This window comes from Diachasma alloeum, unplaced genomic scaffold (assembly GCF_001412515.2).
Source record: "Diachasma alloeum isolate Michigan unplaced genomic scaffold, Dall2.0 Dall_scaffold_01437, whole genome shotgun sequence".
NCBI classification, from domain to species: domain Eukaryota; kingdom Metazoa; phylum Arthropoda; class Insecta; order Hymenoptera; family Braconidae; genus Diachasma; species Diachasma alloeum.
This window is the reverse complement of record NW_021681535.1, coordinates 86,088-104,543: the sequence shown is the minus strand read 5'-3', so window position 1 is coordinate 104,543 and position 18,456 is coordinate 86,088. Positions and strand designations below refer to the sequence as shown.

At 36.3% G+C, this 18,456-nt stretch overlaps 2 protein-coding genes across 3 annotated transcripts in view; both read left to right on the top strand.

Annotated features, from left to right (window-relative positions):
- The first annotated feature begins 2,351 nt into the window (after positions 1-2,351).
- LOC114841632 (putative odorant receptor 85d) overlaps positions 2,352-18,456 on the top strand; it is a 24,149-nt gene continuing 8,044 nt past the window's right edge. The window contains exons 1-5 of one of the 2 annotated variants that reach the window (XM_029126691.1): positions 2,352-2,507; positions 2,568-2,687; positions 2,902-3,019; positions 4,860-5,124; positions 7,681-7,782. In XM_029126691.1, the coding sequence (XP_028982524.1) occupies positions 2,352-2,507; positions 2,568-2,687; positions 2,902-3,019; positions 4,860-5,124; positions 7,681-7,782 (761 nt within the window). Of the gene's footprint in view, positions 2,508-2,567; positions 2,703-2,901; positions 3,020-4,859; positions 5,125-7,680; positions 7,783-18,456 lie in introns of both variants that reach the window. The other variant, XM_029126690.1, reaches the window with a different exon arrangement.
- Positions 8,207-18,456, top strand: part of LOC107046491 (alpha-tocopherol transfer protein) — a 34,497-nt gene continuing 24,247 nt past the window's right edge. The window contains exon 1 of the mRNA XM_015269112.1: positions 8,207-8,611. The gene's annotated coding sequence lies outside the window, so the exon portion shown is untranslated. The remainder of the gene's footprint in view (positions 8,612-18,456) is intronic.

Below are 18,456 nucleotides of genomic sequence, written 5' to 3'. Positions count from 1 at the left end.
TGAATTTCTTAATTTACTCCGATAATTTCTTCTTATTCTACTCAAATGATACGAGATATTCCGTTCCATAAATAATTATTCCGTCCCGGCGGGCGCAAAGTTACATTGCCCTCTCGCTTCGCGGGAGGGAACTCTGACTTTGCGCCTACGCCGAGACGGAAAATCGCGTTCTAACCACGGGAAGTAAAATAAAGGACCCTCAGCCGCGTGCTTACCAACCTCGCCTTCGGCTCGGCTGGTAATTGTACTGGCGGCTGAGGATCCTTTATTTTCCCTCCCTAGGTTAGAAATATACTATTCCTGCGGTCCCTTGACAGGCAACCCCTAGTAATGACTCTCTCTAGGCTCCCTTTCTAGGCACCAGGGTAACCCCACCGGTCTCCTGGAACAATAACTAAAGCAACGAGAGAAATAACAAAGAGAGAGACAAAGAAATGGGACAATTCTATTCTATTCCTTAGTTGACTATATCCCCTCCAATGGGTTAGGGGCAAGTGTCGATGTCTTCTGTTTCTTTTTTTTTTTTTGGCTATCTATCCAATATTTCGAGAGGTACTCGAATTCAGGATAACTTCCAAAGTCGTGTTATTCTATTCCCTTTTATTTTCTGGCTCATCGTGAACTCTCTCAGAATGATGTAAACATTGTGGTGCGTCTTGACCTTCGATGTTCTTTGTTTTGAATACCAATTTTATTCCTGAGGAATTTCATTATATGACCTCATCATATGTAAGTCAATCCAGAAGATTGCCGCTATAACACAATTTCTCGACACAGTTCAATGTCAGCACATAAGAAATTCACTTCACAATCACTTTTGTTTTAAAAGATTAATCACTTTTAAAATTAAGTCTTCTGTTAACTTATCTCAAAATTAATATTCAATTCGGACCGTTAATCACCTCTGATCGGATGTTGGATTAATTCTAATCTGGTTGGGAGTTCGCTGATGGTCTCTAGGACCACTATTAATTATTGGAGCATCAAAATTAATGATGGAAAAAGAATGAGAAAAAGAAAGGAAGAAAGAAAATTAAAGAATAGATGTTAGAAAAGGATATTTCAGGTGTTGGGATATATATCCTTTGGAAAGGAACAGACGAGCGACTGTGCCGCTTGACGACTCCCAGTAAACTCCAGAAATGGGACAAATCCTTTGACTCAGGGCCTTGACACTCCGGAATCCCTCGTCCGCAAAGCCGCCCTCAGTTTCGTCCTAAATTCTTCCAAAGATCGCGCCTCCGATACCTCCTGCGGGAGTGCATTCCACTCGTTCATCACGCCGACGGGTAAAAAATTTAGCATCAAAAGTCCATCCTCACTCTGGCTTTCATGAGCCGGTTTTAGCTTGAACAATTTGACGCTTTCATTGGTCTGCAATGAAACTGTCGAGAAATATTTGATAATGTCGAAGGTCTCAAGGTATTTCCACTGATAATCACCATATTACTCGCAGCCTAGTACACGGAGAGAAATATTCAATAAAAATTACGTATCTTTTCAGTAATTCCGGAACGCAATGTGGTTGTAGGAAATTTTACGGAACTGTCACGTAATTTTTACCTAAAAACACGAAATTTCTCCAGAGCGTTCCGTAATTTTTACCTAAATCTCCTATGAAAAAATACGATATGTTAAATTTTCTGAGTCGATTCCGTAATCAGTGAGCGAACTGTGAGTTCCATAATTTTTACTGAACATTTGTTTCCGTGTAGAGGACAAACTCAGTTTCTATCACGTACGTCACTAGAAAGAACTGAATTTCAAAATATATCTTTCACGACAATTCAGGCCACACATTGGGAGGGAGAAAAACTATTCATTTCTATTCTCTTCTCCATCCAACATGTTTTCATTCCCACCGAATCCTATCGTTTATAATATATCAGTTGCCATTGGAACGTTTCTGTTGCAGCGAGGAATCAATTTTTCCGCTCCGTTATTTGAAAATGAAAAAAGAATTACGTCGATGAAGCAAAGAAAAACGACATTGCTTTCCTATGAATACTCCTGATGGAAAACTCCCACGCGGTGCCATAGTGTCTATTGTTGTAGGACACTTCATTGCGTCCTCCCTACAACAATAAATTATGAAAACCCTTCATCGTCGTAGAATATTTGAACGGTTCATTGTTTGACTCCCCAACTCAGATGGTCTGTTTTCCCACCACCCATAGTTTATTTATTAGGTAAGGGGAACAGAACTGCCGCCCCTATATTACATTGTGACTTGGTGATGCAACATTGTCATATGAACTCCCGATAGATGCTCTTGAGACCATCTTCATCATCAAGCCATCAATAAGAGTCTTTCCAAATCGAAATATTCAACTTTTGAGGAACTTGAAGAGATGTCTTCGGTCTCAGATTTTTGGGAGCATCCCTATTACAAATTAGGAAAAAGAGTGTCTTATTTTGTGGCTCAATGGCCTTACGAATCTACTAGAATACTTCTCGTACATCGCACGGTGATCTTTTCTTTTCTCAGTCTGCAGTATGCATCACAGGTATAAAGTTAATCACCTCAATATTTCACGTTTTTACAATTTATTTTTGCATTCTTGCAGATATCAGCTGCTTGGATAAATCGATATAATTTAGAAATCCTGATGGAGTCTCTCGCCTTTTTTATTATAGATATAGGTGTGGTAGTAAAATACGTCAATAACTGTTATCATTGTAAAACAGTAAGATACAATTTGGTATAATTCACATAGTTTCGAACAAGACGGGGGAGAAGAAACATTTCTCTTCCGCCTTCACTATAAAAGCAAATCAGAAAATTGTGATCACACGCGGAGGTGAAATGAATGACGCACGGATATCATTCGTTCATTCTACTTCCGTAGATTAGAAATGTACCATTGATAACCCAATAATTATGGACTGCAACCTTTGCAGATAATTCATCTCTTGGAACAGATCAAATATAACTGGCAAATTCTGCCAAAAAATAACGGACTCCATCAGCTCCATAATCATAGTGCTTTTGCAGAGAAATTTGCATTAGTATACATGCGTAAGTCATATCGTTCAATATTAACCCATCACATACGGGGCCCTCCTATTACAAAGTCTGACGAAACTATGTTCTACTGATGACTATGATCTAATGATCAAAGCTATACGATTCAGCTTTCCAATGGCATTGGTTCAATTTCATTAGCTGTCATAGTTTGGAATCATTCGCTTGGATCTACATATATGGCATAGTCCGTCAAACATCGACCAGTAATCTAGCATGTAATTTTCGATTTGTCTGAAGATTTTACCACTTTTTAGGGGTATTGAAAGAAGCCTCGTTCTAAATTTTTGGGTGTGTATAATTGTATATGCACCCCCTAGATGTCTGGTATCTGGTGTTTCCAAGCTTTTCGACGTATGGAAAAGAATGCAGAGTTTGGTGGTTGATGCCTGGTGGCCGCTGGCTTAAAGCATTTTGGTGTATGGGGATTAATGTTGTGTCTGGTGTTTTTTTTTTATTGTTATTTTATATCGCTTCGACCCGGTTAGGGTATACTGCGATGATCAAGACTTTAAATGGTTAGATCGCACCATTCTATCCGGCCGGGATTTGAACTCGGAACCTTTCGCATGTGAGGCAACGAACTTACCCCCTGCGCCAAGCCACCGGGCTTCTGGTGTCTCTAAAATTTTTGAAGTACCAGCTATTCGAAATATTAGTTTCGTAGAATTCTTTCTACGACAAAAAAATCCAACAATCCAAACGGATGGTTTTAAAATGATTTAACGTGCTTAATTAAAGTATTCAATGAGCGTTTAAAAATGGAGTGAAATCATATGAAAAAAACTCGGATATTATTTATTTCCAATATTTATTGACATTCGAGGGCAATGCCTTAAAGGGCCCCGTGATTTCTCACCCTTTTTCTAAATTTAGCGATCATTCGGTCACTGTCTTTTTACCAGATCCACGATTTGTTTTTTTCATGTTTCAAATTTTTAACAAATTCTAATCAAAATCACATCTTGAAATTTTAATCAACTCTTTCCAACAATCCATATTTTCAAAAGAAACGAAAATTCAGTGGTGCGAGATAGTTAACGCATGACAGTCGACAAAAGAAAACATTTTTTGCTGTCATAAAATAGTGCTAGAGCATTGGCATTTTTTTGCAACTTTTGACATTTTTCTTGAGAAAAGGTTCTACATACTTTTTGCGTGAAATCCACCGAATACTTCTAAAAAATTAACAAAAAATTTTTAACCCTCCAGTGGTCACGCTATGATCTGAACGCCGCCGTTTTTGTTATTTTCACAATATCTCTAGAAATGTGATGAATTCCGCTCTGCCTATTGACGAGTTCCTCAAATGATATGAGATTAAATACGGTAGGGTTGACCTCCATTGACAATTTTTTTCTCAGTTAATTTTTTTGTCGAGCGTGGTTAGCGAGAATGAGCGTAGCGCTCACCGTGCGATCATCTTGTAGCGGAAATTTGACGAGCGGTGTTGCCGACCCTCGTGGTAATCCTAAGCAGCGTGTGCGGAATGGGGGGTCGCTGGCCGATGATGTTTATAGTGTCGTATGGCTCTGGCAACGCTGCACTTGAGAATTTACGGACTACGCAGCGCTTACCACGCGACCAATGACGTTCGGCGAAGACGTGCGATTACAGGAGGGTTAAGGAAAAACCCTGAATATGCGAGTTTCTCATACACCGTGCGAAATAAAGGGCTAAAAACTAAGATAAGGCTTCTTTCAATATCCCTAAAACGTGGCAAAATTTTCAAATTGAAAATTATACGCTGGATCACTGAAACTGGTGGAATATGCCATATGACATATGGCCACCGTATTGTCATTCATATGTGATTAAACAAAATTTTCCCCAGTGCAAATGTGGCTGAGTGTTGTCCCTTACGCAATCGAACCATTGGAGCAGAGGCTTGTTTATCACTTTCTATATCCCAATATTACACTACCGAAAAGATTCTCGATGCCGCTGGATTTCGGTCCAATCGACGTAGATACTTGGTATTATTATCTTTGGTTCGGAACTGCATGTACTATGGGTCTAAGTATGACCATGCTTGGTGCCTGCGATCTGTTATTATTCATATTTGCAGAACATGCATGTGGACTTCTCAGCGGTTTGGGGTGATGTAAATTACTAGTTATGAAATCATGGGCCTTAGGATGTTAAAGTGAAGGGATATTAGATGAATATTAACGCCTAATTTAATCGTTTTGTAGATACTACTATAAAAATCAATAAATTTGAGGGGCTTTGACGATCCCTAGTGGAAAAACATAAGGTGGAGGCGGAACATGCCTGATCAGAATTTCGTATTGGACTTGATCAGTTTCTGATCGAGACCTGAACAGAATTTCCACTTGGGTATGAGTCAATTTGAGAGTGAAATTCGTAAGTGTCCTGGTAGCTCAGATGGTAAGAGCACCCGACGCGACACTGGGAGGTCCCGGGTTCGATTCCCGGCTAGGAAGTTACTAATTTTTTCTCTCAAAAAAATTAAATTTAATTAATGCCTAATAATGGTAGGTGGAGAAACTCTAGTGGAAAAACATAAGGTGAAGGCGTAACAGCCTGATCAGAATTTCGGATCGGACTTGATCAGTTTCTGATCGAGATCTGAACAGAATTTCTACTCGGGATTCTATAATAATAATAACAGTCCATTCAAGTTCAATACCGAAAGCGTCTAATTCTTTCAGCTCGCACACACAAAAAATGATTGGTATTTATTAACTATTGCTTGGTATACAAGCAGATCGCCGCCAAATCAGCAGGCCCAAAAATTCGATGCTGGGGATTTTCATCCCAATTTTTTTCTGAAAAGATAGCTATCAGACAAGAATTTTGAAAAGAGTCTGATCGTTTTTTTTGGAGTTGAAAAATATTGATAGTTGAGGGACTTATTATTATTTTTTTCAATTTCGAGTTTTTTTCAATGATTTTTGTTTGTTCCTAATTGGCCCCAATGTCTCAGGGTTTAAAGGTATCAAATCACCGTTTAGCACACTCAAAGAACTTGAAAAACCTTTCAAAATAAGACGCAATGTTTATTATTATCTTCAGTTTGACGGGGTTTATACGAGAAAATGTTTTTTTTTCAATCGTTAATTACTCAAAAATCTAATTTTTTTTCATCTAAAATTTTCAGTAAAAATTTTCAATAAATGACAAAAAATTTGGTGTTAATTAGAATTTCTCTTTCGCTGCGATTCGGCGATTAATAATTTTTTCAATGAAACAAGTAGTGAAAATGACCGAAAATCGCTATTATTCATGCAATTATCCCCCAAATAAGTGATTATTCAATTAAATATTTGCGAATGGTTAGACGCATTCTATCTTCTATTATTCATCTATTTTCATTGTATAATTCAGGAATAATAGCGATTTTCAGTGGTTTTCAATACTTGTTTCAAGAAAAATATTAATAATCACCGAATTACGGGAAAAGACAGACTCTAATTGGCGTCAAAATTGTTCTCATTTTAGTGACAATTTTTAAAGAAAATTTCTGATTAAAAAATAGGTTTTGAGTAATTAACGATTAGAAACAAAAACCGGTAAATCGAAGATAATGCTATGTGTGACATCTCATTTTAAAGGACTTTTTATGTTCTTTGAACGTGCCAAAGGGCGATTTTGATAGCTTGTAACTCCGCTGAGGTATTGGGGCGAATTTGAAACAAACCAAAATCATTGAACAAAAATGGAAACTAAAAAAATCATAACTTCCTCATTTATCAATATTTATCAACTTTTTAAAAATTTTGTATAATAGCTATCTTTTCAGAAGAAATCTGAAACAAAAATCTCCAGCATCGACTTTTTTGGCGTGCTAATTAGACGTGAATCTACTCATATTTTGCCTCTTCTTTTCGGCTCCTTTATTCTCTTTATGTAAAGGATGGGGTCATCCCTCAGATAGGGGAAGAATATCAGCTTTTCGAGACAATGCCCATCGAAGAAATGATCAATTGATCCTATATTTTATAAATTAACAGCATTCTCAACCTATCACCTATCATAAAATCATCCCAAAATCAACATCGCCGGAAACTCAAAAACATTGAAAAAAATGATAAATCCTGTATCTTGATGGGATCATTAATCAATGTTTAGTCACAATATTTTCTACAATCTTTGTGCCGGAAGATATGATCTGCAAAGTGTAAATAAAGAAATGGAATTGATTTTATAGTCGACAGCAACCACTGAAACCGTAGTGATAACAATTCTACTTTTAGGACTGGATCACAGAATTTTTTTTATCGATTTGTCAGCATTATATAATTCTACGTCTGTTGCAGTTCAGTAAAAAAACTCTCCCATTCTTAAATGATGAACATCTATTGACGTTTATTCTGCCAATTTTCACATGGTTTACAAATTGATTCTTACTACTCTTGTGTAATTCCATTACAGACACCCTGTTGACTATGCTCAATAACTGTGTCATTTCCATATTAATAAAGTAGGTAAAAAAATCAAGAGATATTAAAATGAAAGCAAGTAAGCCTGTTTGTTCATCTATTATACGAAATTAATCCAATTATAACAAAACGTCCCAATCACGGAAAGTTGTTCAAGTTTGTTATTATCTCTTAAACATTCGTTAATATTGCATCTAATCGACTATTAATTTCGCAATTTTCAATTTTTTATTGTATATTTTGTTATAGATACGCAATTGAACATCTGCCACATTACGATGAGTCTGAGAGCATTGACTACAGTTTTCAATACATGAGAAGCTGCGCAGTAATCCATTCTAGAGCTATAAAGTAGCTGATTATAATATAGATATTGTCGTTACTAGCACGAAATGCACCACCTTATGGCCAAGTTTCTAATCATGACTTGTAACGAAGGCGAATGTGATGTAGCACGTCCAAGTGACACATCACAAACTTTCAATACGAGTATGTAAGGAGTTCTACAGTGTTCCTTACAGCACATACACGGAAAAAAAAATATTCTCGAATCGGGTATATAATATTCCGGAATCCGGTATATTATATTCTGGAATCCGAAATATTTTATTCTCATTTCCGGAGACATCCCCAGAGGTTTGCCGACTGTTCAAACGGTAAAGGGAGTATCGTGAGATAATTTCCGATAACAAACTTTTGGTTGATCGGAGTATTTGGGGTGCAAACATTTTTTTTCCGTTTGAAAATATACTGGCGACAATATGAGAGTGATCTTTCCATCTAACCCCTACTTCCCCCACCACCGACGCGCGCATGCGCAATGCTGCGGGAGCACACCCTCAATCCGCCGGTGCTATTTTCTTGGGTTTTGAAGACGAAAATTTCGTGCAACACACAGCGAAAAAATCGACTTAAAAAAAACCTTTTTCATCATTAAATCTACACTCATTAATCTATTCATCCATTCATTCCTTTAGCTCATTCATTCTTCACATTAATTCATCATTTAATCATTTTATTTTACAGCTCTTCATAAAAAAATATCGTGTTTAAAAAGTGTTCCAGTGAAGACTTGTGTCATTATTTGTTTAAATTAATTTTGTGGCTTAGCAAAAGTGTTTCAGGGATCCAGTGACATCGATAATTTTCTCTTTTTCATTGTGAACATTTAGAAGAAGTGGTAAGTAGAGCTGATATATTACTACATGTTTTATGGAATTATCGGGATTTCTAGGTTAGGTTTGTGTTTACCGGCCGGTGTTTGCTTAAATTTTTTGCAAACTCAAAAAAAAATCATTATTATCGGAAAATACAATTGAAAAAATAGGGAAGGGTGGGGCTAAATGGCCCAAAATGGATCCCTGATTCATAGTGTCAAAATTTTCTGAAATTTCAGTGAAACTGTCATTTGTTTGAGATTTCAAGACTAAAATCCGAAAAATTCAAATTCAATTAATAATAGTTTACTGACTTGTCTAATTCTCCAACAGTTGACCAAAAGTTTCAAAAATTCCAGAAAAGTCCACATTGATGTACAATATTTGAGAACTATAAATAAAAAATCATTAAATCTTCGAAAAATCTTCTCAAATATTCCTAATTTCTCTAAAAATTGTAAATCGACGTGAAAATTATCTATACCTACATTTAAATAAAATTATTTCTGGTGATTCATTATGAAATGATTGAATAATAAGTTTATTACATGCTACACACCGACAGAAACCACGCAAAGCTGCGTTTTCGAATTTTTTTGAAAATGACAATAATGACTATCAGACACAAGGCTCGAAAATTGGAATGGAAGAACAAAGGGGATAGAAAAAACTATAAACTAGGTGAAAAATAATTTGTACATTTCGTTTCAACGTTTCATATCAAATAACAGAAAGATCAAATTCATTTTCAATGATCCTCCAAAAAACAAATTTTATATTTATACGTCGATTTTATCACACTTTTTTCGTATTTTACATTAACTTGAAATAACAATAATTTATATGCTAAAAATTCACTATCTCTCTTAGTTTCGGAGATATTTTTGAAAATCTCACCAATTCAATTGTTTGGGTTGTGAATTGTCAATTCACAATCCCCCTTCCCCCTTTTTACAAAATCCCCCCTCTTCATATCTGAAATTCCCAATATCTGGGCACCCCTCCCTATGTATGGGGCACTTACGCCCTTTAAATGCCTCGGCAGCATTTTTTTAGTTCAATCTGAAATTTTTCTAAAATTAAGAAAAATTCAGCATTGGCTTTAGAAAATATGAGTTCTTAAAAACAATCCCCAAATTGATTAATTTTTATGATTCCACCAAGGATAAAGTTTAAGGACAGGAGTTTCTAAAATCTAGAAACTAGTTTCTAAAGCTAATCCACTTTTTTTCTCTGTGTGAAATAATTCAATTAAAATTGACAATTTCCATGGATTTTTCCATGAAAATCCTAAATTTTAAGTGATTATTTTTCCAACCCAAATATCGGGCAATATAATTGGCCCATTCGACATCACGTGGTACAAGCTACAGGGTTTTCAACTGATAATTTTTTGATAATTTTCTCTGGTAGTTGCTATATAAAAAACAAAACATCATGCAGTCGAATTAACCCCTCATCAAACTGACAGATTGAATTCAATTGTGGTAATCCGAGGATTTTTATTCGACATGAGTGTTACTTATAAAATTCTCATTTCTCAATTGTGAGTTTCATCTCATGGTCCTATTATATTGCCCGACATTTGGATTGGAAAAATAATCCCACGAATACCACACGAGCTTCAAAATCAATCGGGCATTTTCCTCAAGGTTCCCTGCATACAAACGAAGTCGTCAAGTTTTTCAGGAAAAATCACTTGTGCTTCGCACTCGTGATTTTTTAACTTGAAAAACTTGACTCCTTCGTTTGTTTGCAACGAACCTATCGGAAAATACCCGATAATCTTGAAGCTCTTGTGGTATTACAAGCGCCAAATTTTCTGAAATTTCAGTGAAACTGTCATTTGTTTGATATTTCACGACTAAAATCCGAAAAATTCAGTGAAAATTTTTCAACAGTGTATCGAGAGGGTGAAAAACTCAAATTTTCGTATTTTCAAACGGAAAAAAAATGTTTGCACCCCAAATATTCCGATCAACCAAAAGTTTATTATAAGAAATTATCTCACGATACTCGCTTTACCCTTTGAATAGTCAGGAAACCTCTGGGCATGTTTCCGGAAACGAGAATAAAATATCCCGGATTCCGGAATATAATATACCGGATTTAGGAATATTATTCCGGATTCCGGAATATAATATTCCTGATTTCGGAATATTATTCCGGATTCCGGAATATAATATACCGGATTCCGGAATATAATATTCCGGAATCAGGAATATGTGTATTTCGGGATCCGGAATATTATATACCCGATTCGAGAATTTTTTTTTCCGTGTATGGGAGATTCTACAATGATAGCTTCGCGAGACGTACATAATGCAGACACTCCCAGCAAGAATAGAAAAATATTCGCGTGATTTCCAGAAAGCTAAACTCGATAATTTGTGACCAATTATTGGATCTGTGTTTTCTTGGATTTATTACGCGTTATGGAAGGTAGTGCCTGTACCGCTCACCTAAGGAGTAACGATAATTTTTGTAGACCAACCCATGATTTCGGATAAAAATTACAGTTGGATAGCATTCTTTGGCTATTCAGCTAGATATTTTGACATCAGAGCTTCACTTTTTGGTGAAATTTCGATAATTTATTAGAAAACGAAGGTAGGAGCTGAGTGAACGGTACTGACTGCATAGAACCAATACCGCTCACTTAACTCTCATCTTTGTTGTCTGATAATTTATCAAAATTTCAGCAAGAATTGAGAAAAAAATTTTGATTTCAACTCAGTTTATATGATTCACACAGATGTTAACATCGCGATTTAACGAGATACGACGATTTCGCGGTTTAATGTAAAGCACAGTTCGCAGTTTCGCATTTCGCAGTTTGTCATACAGATCACAAATTGAACGGTGCTTTCCGTAGTTACGGCGTACTTTGCGTTAAACCGCGAAATCGTCGTATCGTGTTAAATCGCGATGTTAACATCTTTGTGAATCATATAAACTAAGTTGAAATCAAAGTTCCACCAAAGTCTATGATGTCAAAATATCTAGCGGAATAGCTAAAGAGCGCTATACGACTGTGATTTCCAGCCGAAATCATGGGTTGAATGCAAGAATTATTGTTATTCCTTACTTGAGCCGTATAGGCATTACCTTGTTGGCCTCAAATTACATCGTAAAGGCCCGAAAACTATGGGATGCTGTTCCGGCAATACATATTGTTATGATTATCTAATTCTCCCTCAGAATGCATTCCATCGAGTCTGCATTCTTTTCCTTCCTCAAAACCTCTCCTCTGAAGTTAGCGCCTCTTTTTTGTTATTATTACTTTTTTTTCTCTTCTCTCTTTTATTATTAACATGTCTCTTTTGATATCGTCCCCTTTCAAACTTAATAAATACTTTATTTTTACCCATGTGCGTTTCAATTGGTGTCAGAAGTGGGATGATTAAATTCCGTGATATTTTCGTTGTGAATTCGTGAAAAAAAGTGCCGGATTTCTCCTCAAAATGTATCGACAGAGGCTAGACGACTTTGACGACGGACTTATAGCTGATCCAAAACATAACAGGGAAGTTTTTGATGAATTTATAGATGACAAAATTACATCCAATAATCACGCAATTAGACATTTTATTGACCAGTCCCTTACCAATGTTCAAACGGATGTCCAAAATTTATTACAGCGCGAATTAGAAAATGCCGTGAGGAGAGAATTTAACGCGACTCTACGCGAAGAAATCCGTTCGATTATTCGGTCGGAACTCTCGGATACGGTTCAAGGAGAAATATCAACCTCTCTCGTATCTACCCAAATGGAGTTGTTGGAAACAACTAATCAAGAGATTCGTCTGAAAACTACAACGGCGAAAGGAGAATTAGAATCATCTCTACAACGGAATCTCTCTCAATCGGTCTCAATCATTCGGGAGGAACTCCTGAGGACATTGCAACAGGAACTACAACAAGGTTTCAATGCTGCACAAGAGAAGATTTTTGAGATCATTGCAGACATCCCGAGGAAAATTCCTAACCACAATCCGGAAAATCCAGATAATAATTTTCATTTTCCTCATAATTCTTCTTCAAGCTTTAATCCTCCTATGGACAATTCTTTCTCCCTTAATCAACCTATTGTTTCAGAATTTCCAAACCGGAACAACGCGAATTCGTTAATTTCACATCGGAATTGGATAAAAATCTCCGAATATGACGGTTCAACTCCTTGGACTCCATTCTATAAACATTTTTTGATTGCCGCGTCTCATAATAAATGGGATACAAATGACATGGCCTCACATTTAGCTACGTGTTTACGGGGTAAAGCGCAGTCTATTTTACAGACTCTTTCCCCAATCGACGTTAAGGATTTCAATAAATTAAAGAAAGAATTAGAGTCACGTTTTGGAGAAGAGAAATTTTCTCAGATGTATTTCAATCAATTTCAAGCGCGCCAACAACACATTGATGAAGATTTTACAACTTACGCGGAAGAACTAGAAAGACTAGCTCGTTTCGCATATGCCGAAGAAACGGATAGATGCCGTGATCGCGCCACGTGTTTTCAATTTATCGGGGGTATCAGAGATACTCGAATTGAAACTATTCTTCGCTCTGAACGTATTGAATCCCTCCAAATTGCCCTTCAACGCGCTACAGAATTACAATCCATTCATAACCTCGTTGGTAAAAAACGGAATACTCAAAACCAAAATAAAATTCAAAATACTTCTTCCAACTTCAATAAATTAAAAATTAATCCACAGAATTCATCAAATAATTCTTCGAATATCCGATCACCTCATCAACAAAATCCTCAAAAATCATTCTACAATAAACAAAACGATACTTGTTTTGCTTGCGGTAAGCTGGGTCACTCCAATTTTGAGTGTAAAAACCCTGTTTCTTCGGATTTAAACGCATTTTGCAATTCATCAACAACTCAAAATAAATCTCAAAATCAGAGAAATTTTAATTCTCATTCAACCCCAAATTTTCATCGTAATACTCAAAATAATTCTCATTCTCAATCTCGTAGTCAGAATTCTACCCAAAGTACTAAATGTTATTTTACCCAAAATCAGAATTTATCCAATTCATGTAGTGACATGAGTGTTGACGTACAACCCAGTACATTCAACTCTACCGAATCGGAATCTCCCAATTTTCATCTGGAAAACTAAATAGAGTCAATTTGGATGAGGTCAAATTGACTCCTCAAGAGAATACATCTTGTTTTAAAACCTCGAATCAATCAACCGATCTACATTTGAAATTATTTGAGAAAATTAATACTCGATCTTCTTCGATGCTACTTGACACAGCTTCAGATATTACGATAGTGAATCCTCGACTGTTCTCCAATAACTTGGATTCTTTGAAAACTCTTCATAAAAAATTTTCCATCTCTACTACCAATGGTTCGAAATTGAATTACACTGCAATCAAACGAGTAACCATTTCAGTAAACAACATCTCAGTTCCCATTGATGCTGTTTTCGCTGATATTAAAATTGATTGCATTTTAGGGTTGGATTTTCTCGCGAAAACTGGACTTCTAACTGAATTCCAAACAATTATCAACCGAAAATTCATTATTAATTCTTCTCAGAAAGTAGTTTCTATTCGTCAAACTTACGTTGTTGATTCTAAAAATTCTTCAATATTCCTCCCTGAATTTCTATATCAACTTTTCCTTTCTTCATCTAAATTATTAGATGAAAATCAAAAAAAACTTTTTCAAGAATTTCTGATCCATTTTGAAGACAGATTTGCTAGAAATAATAAAGAATTAGGGAAATATGTCGGTTTACAACACCGAATTATTATCGAAAATTCTTCACCCATCAAACAACTTCCTCGTAGGATTCCCTTTCATTACAGGGATATCGCTTTCGAATTGTTACAGGAAATGAAAGAGGATGACATCATCGAACCAAGTTCTAGTCCTTGGTCTTCCCCGGTTGTTTTAGTGAAAAAGAAAGATGGTTCTCTTCGATTTTGTATTGATTTCCGTCTTCTCAATAAAGTCACTAAGAAGGATTGCATGCCAATCCCATCTATTAGTGAACTTCTTGATTCAACAAAAGGTTTTTGTTGGTTCTCATCAATTGACCTTAAGAGTGGTTATTGGCAGGTTGAAATTGCTCCTGAAGATAAAGAGAAAACTGCCTTCTGTATCGGGAATGATCTTTGGCAATTCAAAGTACTCCCTTTCGGTTTATGTAATGCTCCTGCAACTTTCATTCGTGTGATAAATCACATTCTCAAAGATCTCGTCTGGAAAATCTGCTTAGTTTACCTCGATGACATTTTAGTCCTTGGTCGATCATTCAAAGAACATCTTCAGAATCTTGAAATTATTTTCCATCGACTTTCGTCTGCCAATTTGAAAGTCAATTATAAGAAATGCATCTTTTTCCAAAAAGTAATCGTCTTCTTAGGTCACATGATCTCCGAGTACGGAATTCATTGTTCCCCAGAGAAAATTTCAGCGATTATTGAATGGCCAATTCCTGTAGATAAAACAGCCATTCGCAGTTTCATTGGTCTCTGTTCTTATTATCGACAATATGTCAAAGGTTTTGCTTCTATTGCAAAACCACTTCATAAAATTGGTGACGTTAAAACTCCTTTCATCTGGTCAGAAGACTGTCAATCCGCATTTGATAATTTGAAATAAATTCTAACCTCTTCCCCTATTTTATCTACACCCTCTCCCATCGGTAAATTTATTCTCGATAGTGATGCTTCTCAATTCGCTATTGGAGCTACCCTCTCGCAAATTCAAGATGGTGGAGAAAAAGTCATCGCTTATTACAGCAAATGTCTCAGTAATTCAGAGAAGAATTATTGTGTTACCCGCAAAGAACTATTGGCTGTCATCAAATCTGTCGAATCATTTTCTCATTATCTTCTGGGTCGAAAATTTCTGATTCGTACCGATCATGCTGCTTTGAAATGGCTCATTTCTTTCAAAAAGCCGGTCAATCAGATAGCTCGCTGGATAGAATTCCTTTTCTCATATGACTTCGAGATTGCTCATCGTCCTGGACATCTCCATGGCAATGCTGACGCTCTATCGCGTCGCCCTTGCTCTTGTAAAACTTGTGGAAAGGCTAATGCCATTGAAGATTCTTCTGATAAAATAGTTTTTAGAACTACTTGTTATTCCAAGAATGACCATGATTGGATTAAACTCCAAAATGAGGATTCCATATTGAAAACCGTTATCCAATTCAAGAAATCCAATCATCGCCCAGATTGGAAAGAAGTTTCACACCTTGGTTCTGATTTTAAAATCTATCTTCTCCATTGGGATTCACTAGAACTAAAGGATAACATCCTATTCCGTCGTTGGGAATCCCCTGACCGAACAAAATTCATCTATCAGATCGTTATTCCTAGAAATCTTATTACTGAGATCCTGTCCTCTGCCCACGATTCCCCCTCTAGTGGACATTTTGGTATCAATAAAACTCTTTCTAAAATTCGTCAAAACTTCTACTGGGCAACTTGTAAGTTCGATGTCGAAAATTATTGCAAAAAATGCAAAATTTGCTTCTCGAGAAAAGGCATGTAAAGACTAAGGGTGAACGCCAAATTTACAATGTCGGCTTTCCTTTTGAAAGATTGGCCATTGATGTCCTAGGCCCTTTCCCGAAATATTCTTCTGGGAATCGCTTCATTTTGGTTGTCACTGATTATTTTTCAAGATGGCCAGAGGCTATACCTCTTCCAAATTAACAAGCTACTACCGTAGCTGAAGCTTTAATTCGAGAGATCATTTCTCGTTTCGGAATTCCACTTGAAATTCATTCCGATCAAGGTCGAAACTTCGAATCCTCGATTTTCAAAGAAATTTTGAACCTTCTAGGAATCCACAAAACTAGGACAACCCCTCTTCACCCCCAATCTAATGGAATGGTGGAACGATTGAATAGAACCATCACAAATTATTTAGCGAAGTTTATTAATTTCAACCAGAAAGATTGGGACAAATGGATCCCACTTTTTCTCCTCGCTTTTCGTTCTTCAAAGCATCAAACTACTGAATATACTCCAGCTTTGTTGATGATGGGTCGTGAACTCAAGCTTCCTCTGGATCTCATTAGAGGTTTTCCCCCACATGATTCTTCTCAAACTCTGCCTGAATATGTCGAAAATTTCAAGAATCAACTTGATTCAATTCATTCCAATGTTCGAAATAAACTCCAAGTTAAGAGTGATCTAATGAAATCGAGATTCGATATTAAAACCAACATGATTCATTTTCAACCTAACCAAAAAATTTGGTTCTTCAATCCACGTAGAGTTAAAGGAAAATCTCCCAAATTACAGTGTGATTGGGAAGGACCTTACGTTATCAAAAATAAATTGAATGACGTAGTTTACCGCATTCAAAAATCACCTCATTCGAGACCTAAAGTAATCCACATTAATCGGATTGCTCCATATGAGGATTAAACCCTCTTTTCTTCATTTCTTTATTATTTATTAATCTATGTGTCCATTACTGGCCATAATTGACAGACGGATAATTTTCTTTCTTCTTTTATTTCATTTTCCCGGGATATATTCAAGAGATAACGATTGCGCATAGCTTCTCTATCTTTTATTCTTTCTGAAGAATAATCTTTTCTTATTCTTTCTTTTTATTCGACCTTGATTCTGCCAGATTTTCCCATTCTCTTTTTCAGAACCATTTCTGATCAAGATTTTCCTGGATTGATCTGTCACGCGGCCCCCATTGATGACCAGTACTGACTACTACAAATTCAGGNCCAGTACTGACTACTACAAATCCAGACAAACATACCCTTATTTCAAATCAATTCCTATTCTCTTTTGTATTTTTCGTCTGGGTTTTCGAAGAGAATATGGGTTAAGAGCCCCAGATAACTTAAATATCACTTTTCTTTTAAAACTGATATTTCTGTTGCTCTTAACAGGTTTGCCTGATTGTCGGGACGACAATCTTTCTTTCAGAGGGGAGAGTAGTGTTATGATTATCTAATTCTCCCTCAGAATGCATTCCATCGAGTCTGCATTCTTTTCCTTCCTCAAAACCTCTTCTCTGAAGTTAGCGTCTCTTTTTTGTTATTATTACTTTTTTTTCTCTTCTCTCTTTTATTATTAACATGTCTCTTTTGATACCGTTTCCTTTTAAACTTAATAAATACTTTATTTTTACCCATGTGCGTTTCAATATAAAGAGGTGAAAAAAAAGGATTTTTTGCGAGGATTATATATTGATAGTAGAGCGATAATTTAAAGAGGTGAAAAAAAGGATTTTTTGCGAGGATTGCATATTGATAGTAGAGCCTTCAGATTGAGTGAGAAATTTTTTCGGAAAAGTAAGTGGTTATGAAGAAAAACGCATGAGCGATATTGGCTGCTGAGCGATACAGGCATCGTTTTCCCTACGTCCATCCCACGTGTTGCTCATTTCTGCGTCAACTCTCGTCACAAATATAACACGAGAACCTACGGCTGCACGCGAGACGAGGCGAAACAAGAGTTTGAAGAGTATCGTCTCGGTTTGAAAAAATATCCAAATGTTGAGTATTGTCACGGTCTTGGGGTAGACAGTACCATAGAAATTTTGCAAAAAATAAACGAATAAAAATCAAAGCCAAGTCAAGAAATGTCCAATGGATCATGGAATGTGCTATCAGATTATTATGGGAAGGATAACTCTGAATAGAAGGATTTTCAAAAAAATCTTCATAAAATAAAAAATTCAGTAGAGACAGGATTCGAAATTCTTGGCGCGGATCAGAAGATACAGATTGATACGAGACAATGAGTTGGAAAACTCCGCGCCAAGAACTTCTAATTTTCTTAGAATTCTTTAATGCCTAAAGGAGGTTAGGCGGTGTTTGAGATGAATTTGAGAGTGAATTTCTGTGGT